Source organism: Dipodomys spectabilis, unplaced genomic scaffold, assembly GCF_019054845.1.
Source record: "Dipodomys spectabilis isolate Male_0828 unplaced genomic scaffold, ASM1905484v1 ptg000002l, whole genome shotgun sequence".
Classification (NCBI taxonomy): Eukaryota; Metazoa; Chordata; class Mammalia; order Rodentia; family Heteromyidae; genus Dipodomys; species Dipodomys spectabilis.
This window is the reverse complement of record NW_024870679.1, coordinates 1907907-1918171: the sequence shown is the minus strand read 5'-3', so window position 1 is coordinate 1918171 and position 10265 is coordinate 1907907. Positions and strand designations below refer to the sequence as shown.

The 10265-nt window shown below is 40.9% G+C and overlaps 1 protein-coding gene across 1 annotated transcript; it reads left to right on the top strand.

Annotated features, from left to right (window-relative positions):
- Positions 1-5861: 5861 nt before the first annotated feature.
- Positions 5862-9773, top strand: CUNH1orf162 (chromosome unknown C1orf162 homolog). The gene is made up of 6 exons (XM_042679327.1): positions 5862-5888; positions 6718-6759; positions 8165-8219; positions 8706-8800; positions 9014-9063; positions 9290-9773. Exons 2-6 carry the CDS (start codon positions 6729-6731, stop codon positions 9446-9448), a joined length of 390 nt encoding a protein of 129 aa, XP_042535261.1. The 5' UTR covers positions 5862-5888; positions 6718-6728; the 3' UTR covers positions 9449-9773.
- Positions 9774-10265: the final 492 nt, after the last annotated feature.

Below are 10265 nucleotides of genomic sequence, written 5' to 3'. Positions count from 1 at the left end.
TTTGGTACACAATTTTTATAGCTGTATTATTTGTAATTGCTAAAATATAGCAGCCGAACAAATACATGGAAAAGCAAGATGTGGTTTAGCCATACACCTCAAAAAATTAAAATATATATAGGAAAGCAAAGCAGCATACACAAATTTTGGAGCAGGGTGTTTTAAGACTGGCAGGCGCCATCTTAAGGCACCATCTTGAGTGTTCTTACTGGCTTCAGCATTTCTTGTATGTAAGTCAAATCAGGTTTCAACAAACTACTAAAGTGCATATTTTTAATGGATTTTTTACTTGATTGTAGAATCTGCTTAGGTCTTTTTTTTTTCATCTGTAGGTAATTATTTTTAATGCTGAAGCTCATAGTCTACCTGGCAGGCAATTAAGGAAAGATGAATTTTATAGTGGAAGACAGTCACAAACAAGTGGAGATCACTCTAGATTGAAACATCAATTTTTGTTATCTATGACCTTTATGATTGTCCATAAACTCTTGACCCAAAGGTTAGGGAAAGAATTATCCACAAAAAGGATTGGAAGTTGCCTAGCGGCAACTTGTGAGCCAATACAATAACATAAGCCAGGGGCTGGGAAGGTGGCTCAGTGGTAGAGTGCTTGCCTCGCATGCATGAGGCCCTGGGTTCGATTCCTCAGCACCATATAAACAGAAAAGGCTGGAAATGGCACTGTGGCTCAAGTGGTAGAGCGCTAGCCTCGAGCTGAAGAGCTGAGGGACAGTGCCCAGGCCCAGAGTTCAGGCCCCATGACCAACAACAACAAAAAAAAAACATAAGCCACAAAATGAGCTTCACATCCGTCTGCATGTCATGCTCAAAAATGTAGCTCACCCTAATGATAACATTGAATGATAACAGAATTCTGGGAAATGTTCAGCCTACTGAGTTTTCACATAGCAAATTCATAATTTCAACAAATTCTAATATGAATTATGTTTAAATCAGTCCTGTGGAGGGGCTGGGAAGGTGGCTCAATGGTAGAGTTCTTGCCTTGTGTGCCTGAGGCCCTGGGTTTGATTCCTCAGCACCACATAAGCAGAAAAAGCCAAAGTGGCACTATGGCTCAAGTAGTAGAGCGTAGCCTTGAGCTGAAGAGCTGAGGGACAGTGCCCAGGCCCAGAATTCAGGCCCCATGACCGACAAAAAAAAAAAAAAAATTCCTGTGGAGTCAATGAAACAGAGAGCAGAAAGAAGAGGTCAGAAAAGAAGTGTCTGAGCTGACATTTGGGAAAGGAAGTTAGTCACCCAGGAAGATGAAACAGTATTTGATTATATAGAGAGAATGTGGGAGAATATGCTGGCTTAACAAGTTGGGAGTAAAAGTTATATTTGAATCCTAAATATGGCACATTGGATTCTATTATAAGGACAGAGTAGCCACCAAATTTGTTTTGTTTTGATGCCAGTACTAGCGCTTAAACCCAAGGTCTGGGTGCTGTCCCTTAGCTTTTACACTTAAGGTTAGTTTGTCTTGCCCCTTAAGCAATTAATTGGTAGTGATTAATTGGAGATATTCTTGGGGACTTTATTGCCTGAGCTGGCTTCAAACTTGGATCCATAGATCTCAGCCTCTTGAGTAGATTACAGGCCAGACCCCTGGCAACAGCCTAGGCTAAATGGTTTTAAGCAGAGAAAGAATAATGACTAGACTTTTGTTCCATTAAAAAAAAAATCACTTTGAAAATTTTTTTATTGTAAAGTTGATACACAGGGATACAGTTATATAAGTCAAGTAATGAGTACATTTCTCTCCAAGTTGTATCGTTCATTTCCAACTTAGTGCCCAATGGGTACCACTGCTGAATTGGTTCACCATTTGCCCCACTGTTTCTGTGCTTTCCCTTCCTCTCCACAAATCAGGTAAAACATATATAAGACAAAGGTATAGAAATCAAAACCAGGAACAAAAAGGAATAAACCAAAGGTGAGGGGACCCGCAAACAGTTCAATAATAAAAAATAAACTTCTTGTTTCCATTTCTTGGAGTTTATTTAATCACTATTTTATGTGGCCATAGGCACATCACTACTGATACCTTGTAATCCTAAAAGTATCCGTTGGTCTCTGTGTGAATTTTTAGAGTGCTGTTTAATCATGTTCACGTGTAATTATTACTATCTATTGGGTTTACTTGTAGATTTATAGGCACATTCTAATTATTGCAATCTATGTTTCTTTGGGTCTGGCTTACTTCACTTAATATTTTTCCAAGTCTTTCCATTTCCTTGCAAATGGTTCTGGCCATTCAAACAAACTGACTAGAGAAAAAGCACTATTTGAAGAGAGGCAAAGTGAATTAAGGTGTTGAATCTTTCTAGCTACATGATACTGAAGGTCTTAACCAAAGTCCCTGGTAGAACAAATGGAAAGGAAGTAAATGAGAAATGCTAAAGGCAACATTAGGACCTGCCTGGGGACACTGAAAGTAGTAAAGTGTCAAGTTGCCTGGTTTGTAGGCTGAAGGAGTAGAAAAAGGGATCTTATGATTTAGAATAGAGAAGGAACTGTTTAAAGAAAGAATAAAGAGCCCTGGAAGAGCACCAGTGTTTCGAGAATGAAAGAGAAAAGTTCTGCAAAAGAGAAATGCCCAGTCATTGGAGACAGTAGTGTCATAATACTGAGACAGCCTCTTGTAGGAAGAGTGTACAGTAATCAATTTTCAGGGAGATTGAGTAGGACTAAAAGGGTCAAAAGTTTGTAACTCAGAGGTCTTTGAGGTCTGTTTTGAGAATAATTGTGTTTAAATGATAAGGACAAAGGATAGAAAACAAAGGAGTAAAAGACTTGAAAGAAAAGACAAGTACCATAGTTATCATGACAGTACTCACCCCAGGACCTAGAAGGAACCAACAATTGGCACAGGTAAATATTTTGACCTGAGAGAGACTTGGAGGAAGGAAGGTAAAAAGATAAGAATATAGACATTGTACAATCTCTAAGTGGGAGAACTATAGTCGATTATACATGAGGAGTAATTAGCATTCAACAGAAGTAAATTACTTCCACTGAAAGAAAAGTGAGAATGAACCTTGAAAGAACGAAGTGTTTCAATGTCAAGGTCATACAGTAGTCAATGGTAGAGAGCGCATCATGGGTCAGGCACTGCTAGGAGCTAGGGTATGACTATGAGTGTGGCTTACAGTTTAAAGCCTAGTCATCAGGGCATTGATTGAATAACAAGTGTTCCTGGTATCAAAACTGGAGTATGAACCCAGTTTAGGAATACATGAATGGCCTCAAACAAATTGCATTTAAATTGGTATCTGAAGAAAAGTAGACCAACAGAAGAAACAGCTCAAAGACCCTGATTTCCCTACCATTACCACACCCCCAAGCTGCTTTAACAAGAATATATCTCAATCCCAAATCCAGACCCTTTCCTCTAGTCCTCCTCATCTTACTTGACCTCTGAGTAGTATTTAACACCTATTCTCCCTTCTCTTGCCTCTGAATTCTCTCTTCTGCTTGGTTGTAGAACCTCCCAGCTGTATTTCAGATTTTTAGCCTGCATTCCTGTATTGTAGGCATATGTAGCACAGAAGCCTGCTCCTTCACAGCATGTGTAATTAGTAGTAGTCTCATACAGGCAGGAAGAAGCCATCTTTGCCTCTGTCAAACCTCAAAGCTTAGAACTGAACATTTACATAGCAAATAATTGGAGCAAATTATTTATCTGGGCAATTCCAACCTGACTTGGGGATAGGATTATGGGAATCTGATCAGAGAGATAAACTTTTACTATGGATTTTCAGATTAAGATAAAACTAGAACAATGGGTGGTCCAGCTAAACAGGGTGCCAAGTAAGATCAAATTAGAACAACAACAACAAAAAGCAGAGGTGAGAAAAGCCAACCCCTCCTGGGGGCCAAGGTTGGAATGACCTGCCTGCAGACAGGCACCTGAGCACACACCTGGTACTTTGCTTGACCTGGGGGAATAAGGCAGGAATCAATCCTTCACTTATGTTCCAGCATTCACGTGTGAAAAGATACAGAAACAGTTCTCACTGCTTAAGAGGATTTTTCAGAATGAGGCAACGTCCTTAAAGAGGAAGTCCTTCCAGCAAGTTAGACAAGATGTTTGCAACAATCGGTTTGGTGGTGGCACTGACAGTGGTTGTACTTTTTGTAATATCTGAAAAACCGGATGAGTAACAGAAGCCAGCAAATTCAGACTACTGCATCTTATGACTGGAGTTTTTCTTGAGAGGTAAATACATTTACCATATACTTTTAATCTAGATAAAATAATCACCAAAAGATCAAGTGATCAAGTTGGTGGTTTCTGTTACTTTTGTCTTTTTATTTGGTGGGGGAAGGGAAGGTTATATTTGGGAGGCTGCATTTCATTGATGGATTTAATAGTGATGATTAAGAGTCTCTAGTGCCAGACAGAACATTATTTATAGCACTGTTTACATTTTTGGTGCCTTTGTCAAAAATTTATATTGTTGTTTTCAAAGGGAAATACACCTCCTGTTTCTCTTGGCCTAAATATGAAAGGAGCTTTTTCCCCTAGCACTGTGGGATTGATAGTCTTTCAGGTTGCAGTGGCCTATTTTAGGTGGTAGCAGTTCTCTGAGATGGTTGAAGCCCGAAGGTCAAAGGTTATCAATGTACCAGATGTCACTGGTGATTCTGAATCTGCCCAATGGTAAGGTCTAGTGTAAGTTCATACTTTTAGTACAGTATATACATTTATATCATGTTATATTATGTGGCTAAGACTATTTAAGAAGGAATTCCCCTGCTAATTCTGTTGTGGACTGTGGGCTTCCTGTTCTAATGGCTCAAACTTTTCACCAAAATTTTCTGTCAGGCTCTATCTGTCTGTCTGTCTGTCTGCCTGTCTTTAGATAGGATCTCAACTATGTCGCCCAGTCTGATCTGAAACTTGAAATCCTCCTACCTCACCCTCTAAGTTCCAGGATTACAGGCATGTCCCACTATACCCTACTGGCTCCTTTTTTATCCTACATGACAGGTTCGTTTGGTGAATTGTGTGGTACTTTATAGTGTTACTGTGTTGCTATTGTGACTGACACATCCTCCCCACCCTTCCCTTGGAAGGCTTGGAAATTAGCTTTTGAGAGTTGAGCAATTAAAACACTGGCAGTTGGTGGCATGTGCTGATTAATTACCTTAAAACTCAGCTGGGCTGAATCACACTGAACCACACCTATTGTATTAGCAACTTAGGAAGCGGAGATCTGAGGACTGTGGTTTGAAGTCAGCCAGGGCAAGAAAGTCTGTGAGACCTGACTCTCCAATTAATCACCAAGCGGAGCTGAGGTTCAAATGGTACCAGCCTTGAGTGAAAAAGCTAAGGGATAGCACCCAGACCTTGAGTTCAAGATCCACTACTAGCACATGTGCACGCAGACACACACACCCACACCCCAGCAGAAATAGTAGAACCAATTTTTTTTTCATTTGGATATTTATAATATCAATGGTGATCCATGTACAAAATTATGGACTGCAGACAGTTGATGGAAGCATGCTTCATCATGTACCAGTGATTTCACGGGCCTTAAATGGCCTGCAGGCACTAAAGTAAAAGTGTAGCCACCAAAAAATAATTAGGGATGTGTTATTTACTTAAATAAATTGGAAACCACTTATATAAATAAGTGGGGAAACAGTTGTTTCCTTTAATCCATGGTTTCAGCTACTTGTGGTCAACTATGATCTGAAAATATGAAATGGAAACTTCCAGAAATAAGTTTTAAAAGAAACTTGCTTTGTACAGATGGCACATACTTGCAACCCCAGCTACTCAGGAAGCTGAAAACTGAGGATCACAATTTGAACCAGCCTGGACAGAAAATCTGAGAGACTCTTACCTACAATATGGAAAAAAAAAAGTGAAGAAGGTATAGCTCAAATGGTAGAGCACCTGCCTTGAATGAAAAAGCTGAGCAAGAGCTCATGGCCCTGAGTGTAAGCCCAAGTACAAGCAAACAAAAAAACGAAACAGAAAACCTAACCCTTTTATTGCAGTATATTGTTATGACTATTATGTTTCATTTTCCTTATTGTTGCTAACCTTACTGTGTCTAAATTACCAAGTCAAATTTATCATAGGTATGTATGCATAGAAAAAAACATAGCCCATAGGTAAGGAGGTAGATAGAAGATAGTATATGATAAATAAATGAATATCTAAGAGTGTCACTAAAGGGAAAGATACTAAACTATGATAGGTAGTAGGTTTTTAGATGGTATTACTGTACATTTCTGCCTTTATACTTTCTGATAAAAACTAGGAAGGTATATAACATGACAAACAGAGCCTAGAGGAAGGACCACCAATAGAAGCTTTGTCAAAGTTTTACCTGGAATTACCAGGGAAAGTAGAGGTAGACCATTCATCTTCTTATACTTAACAGTAGTAACCCAATGCCTCCCAACCAGAATTATTTTAATTAGTGTTCTTGCATGTCCTATATATGTGCTAAGCATTATCACTATTTTACTTACACTGTTCAGTTTGTACATCGTTCTTGTTATTAGCTGGTTGATAAGAATCCAATCTAGATCAGTCAATTCTTGGTGCCTTTGATCAGATTGCTAGACTGAGGACTGGTAGCCAAGCAGGATAACCACACCAGGCAAAGTCTGAGGTGGCCCTTTTAGACACTCAGCCTATCAGTCAGAGAGTAGACCTCTTGCCAGGCTAAAAAGTTCCTGTTTTATTTTCAGGGGAAGACAGCATGGGAGGAAGTCACCCTAAACCCGAAATCGGTGAGTTTGGGATGAGCGTCGTCAGTTGCCTTGAGTTGAGTTGTGCATAGGACTGAGTGGGAAGAATCAGGATTTAGCATAATGCAGAATCTAATGTTACAAAAAATGGATAGGGCCGGGCACCAGTGGCTCATACCTGTAATCCTAGCTACTCAAGAGACTGAGATCTGAAGATCATAGTTCAAAGCCAGCCAAGGCAGAAAAGTCCATGAGACTCTTATTGCCAATTAACTACCACAAGGCAGGAAATGGATCTCTGGCTCAAAGTGGTAGAGTGCTAGCCTTGAGCACAAAGCTCAGGGGCAGCACCCAGGCCTTGAGTTCAAGCCCCAAGACTGGCACTAAAAAGGGAAAAAAATGGAAAAGGAAAAACTACCTGGGCCTCCAACTCTGAGCAGACCAGCTGGGCAGCAGTATCCAAGACTCTAGGTTCATTTCTCTTCCAGTATGCAGGGTAGGCTCCGGGGAAACCACTGTATCTGTTTAGGGCCAGCCACTATTAATTAGGGCCAGCCACTATTAATAGCTACCCTGCAAACAAGCAGAAAAAGGTAGCAGTGTCCAAGGTCAAAGTCCTCAGGACTTTGGTAAGCACTGGCTTTGGGTTTTACTGTTTGTTCTTGCTCCCAGATGGACAGTCTTGATTAGGCAGGGGCAGAATGTCTCCCAGTGCTGAAGAGAGGGAACACCTGAGGAGAAGTTGTGTTTATCTAAAGGACTGCTGTGGCTTCAAAACACTTAGCTCATTTCTTTTGGATGTTTACTGAATGATTTTCCAGGGTTTTTTAAGTTTTTTTTTCCTAGTATGAAATTTGAACTCAGGGCCTCAGGCAAGTACTCCACCACTTGAGCCCTGGCCAGTTATTTTAAGGTCCGATTATAATTGTTATTTTTTACATTTTTGGTGCTGCTACTAAGGCTTAAACATGGGATCTGTGCTTTTTCACGCTAACCTGTCATTCTACCACTTGAGCCACATGAGTCACAGCTCTGCTTCTGTGTGTGTGTGTGTGTGTGTGTGTGTGTGTGTATGTGTGTTGTGGAGCTTGAACTCAAAGCCTAGGTGCTGTCCCTAAGCTCTTTTGCTCAAGGGTAGCACTCATCACATTGAGCCATTGCTCCACTTCTGATTTTTAAGTGGTTAATTGGAGATAAGTGGTAAACTGCAAATTTCAGATCTCAGCCTCCGGAGTAGCTAGGATTAGAGGCTTGAGATATTAGCACTTGGATTTCTACTTCTCATTTTAAAGGACCGAGTGTTCTCACCTTCTGTGGATCTGCAGGCCCCTTACTAATCTCACACTGCTTGTGTGTGGAGGGTGTGGGGGGGAGCTGAAATGTGAAATGGGCAGGACAGCAGAAGGAACCCAGTTCACTGATGCCTCCCTTCCATCTTCTCTTGCAGACACCATTACAGTCCCACCAACCATCCCTGAGCCTTGCCACCTCAATCTTCCCAAGTAAAGGCATTCACTCCATCATTTCATCTGGGTTGCATGGCACTGGATTTAGTGTTGACAGTATCTAGGGATAGGTACTAGAAATGGGAGTCTGGGGAGATGGCATCAGAAACAGTAAAACTATAAAATCATGGTTTGAGCTTAGGAATGTAGTTTCAATTTGGTGTCTCCAAGCTTTGGGAGACCCAGAAATCTCTGGACTCACCCAATGTGAGGGGCGGGAGGGAGGTGGGGGAAGGAAGGTAAAATATGAATTAGTTGGAGGGCAGGAAAGGGAGAAAATCCACAGCTCTCACTGAGGAACCAAATGCCTGTATAACCAGAAGCAAAATATTAATGACCAGTGGGTGAGGGTGAAATCCACTAGCCTACGTGAGAGTCATTCCAAGGTCTTACTGGCAGACAGGAAAGTTACACTTGACTTTCAGGAAGGGCTTCAAAAGGCCCAACAATTCATCTGCTCCTTCCTTCCCTTTACCAAAACAGAAAAGAACATTTAATCTTGGCCTTTTTTGCTGGAGTTCTACTGACTCTGCTGCTGCTAGCCTTTGTCTTTTTCATCGTGAAGAGCTGCAGAAGGTGTAAGTGGTGTCTGGGGAATGCGATCACCTTCTCTCTGCAGTTGAGGACAGGAGCCAGTGAGGGGGAGGAGGCAGGGGTGAGATGAAGCCCGTTAGCTTGCCTTCCCTGATTTCCCTGCCCTCCTCACACCACGTGAGGTTGAAGGGAAAGACTCCTCCACTCCTCCAGGTCTCGTTGGTAAGATATGTGTGTCTTTCTGGCACGTGTTATAGGTCATTCCAGTTCCCAGACCCTGGATTCTGGCTCAGATCCTCCTGCTAAGGTAAGATGGCCATGTTTCCAGGACACTGGAAGGTCATTGCAACTGGGATTTCCTCCAGATTTCCTTCTGTATTGTCTACTGAAATAGTGGTGTCACTTCCTGAGCTCTAGGCAAATGGTTCTTTTAAGAGTTCTTGTTGAATTCTTGTACTGAAGCTTTCGAGTCGCTTAAAAGGTATCTTTGGCTCCAAAATGAATTCACTTATTCCTCTTTGTTTTCTCTGAAGCTTTCAACCATACAAAAAGACTCACCTACCTATGCCAGCATGACTTTCAGACCTTCAGAAGAAAAGAACAATCACTTGATTGAAAACAGCTCAACAGACCTGGATCCTATTGTATATGCCCAGGTTAAAGTGACAAACTCACAGCTGCCTCCTCAATGAGCCTTTAATTCCTCTCAGTCCTCCTCTTTTTTTTTCTTTTTACAAATTTGGGCTCACAGCCTGTATGTGAAAGTTCAGAATTGTTTAAGCATCATCTGGCAATACTATCATAGTTTTGAGTACCAATGGTGGATTGTTTTCTTGGCCAGAGAAAAGATTGCTGCCTCCCTACTTGAACTGACATCTGATGGCTCCCTGAAGGTCTTTCTAGTACCCTTCCAAAGTATGTGTGACAGAACTTAGTACAATGTGTCCCTAGCTCACTGATCATCCATGGAGTAATTAACGAAATGAATAAAAGCATCTTTCAAGTAAAAGGCACAAACCCTCTACAAACATAGCCTCCTTCTTCATGAGTTTGTTTTTGTCACCTCATTCAGAATTTATGACCAGAGTTCTACATACATATGAAGCCCATATTTTATTTTTATTTTTGAACTAGTACTGGAACTTGAATTCAGGCCCTTATGCAATTGCTGAGCTTTTCCTGCTCAAGGTTTTCCTGTTCTTCCGGCTTTTTGCTGGATTATTAGAGACAAGAGTCTCAGATTGTTCTGCTCAGGCTGGCTTTAAACTCAGAGCTCAGCCTCATGAGTAGTTAAGATTATAGGTATGAGCTACCAGTGCCCAACATGAAGTTTATATTTTATAAAGCATTATTCAAATGTGGATTTGTATCTTTCCTAATGTATGAGAGACATTCATAACCACCTTATGTGAGACCAGTCATAAAGATGAATATAAACATCCTAATGGATAATTATGCATAGAAAATCTCATTAAAATATTAATAATGGGCTGGGGCTAGGTCTGCCTA

Bases quoted from the DNA above. Each gene is read 5' to 3' on its own strand.
- CUNH1orf162 (XM_042679327.1), top strand. From the start codon at position 6,729: ATGGGAGGAAGTCACCCTAAACCCGAAATCG. The intron at 6,760-8,164 runs GTGAGTTTGGGA...CTTCTCTTGCAG, and splicing joins TCACCCTAAACCCGAAATCG to ACACCATTACAGTCCCACCA. The intron at 9,064-9,289 runs GTAAGATGGCCA...TTTTCTCTGAAG, and splicing joins GCTCAGATCCTCCTGCTAAG to CTTTCAACCATACAAAAAGA.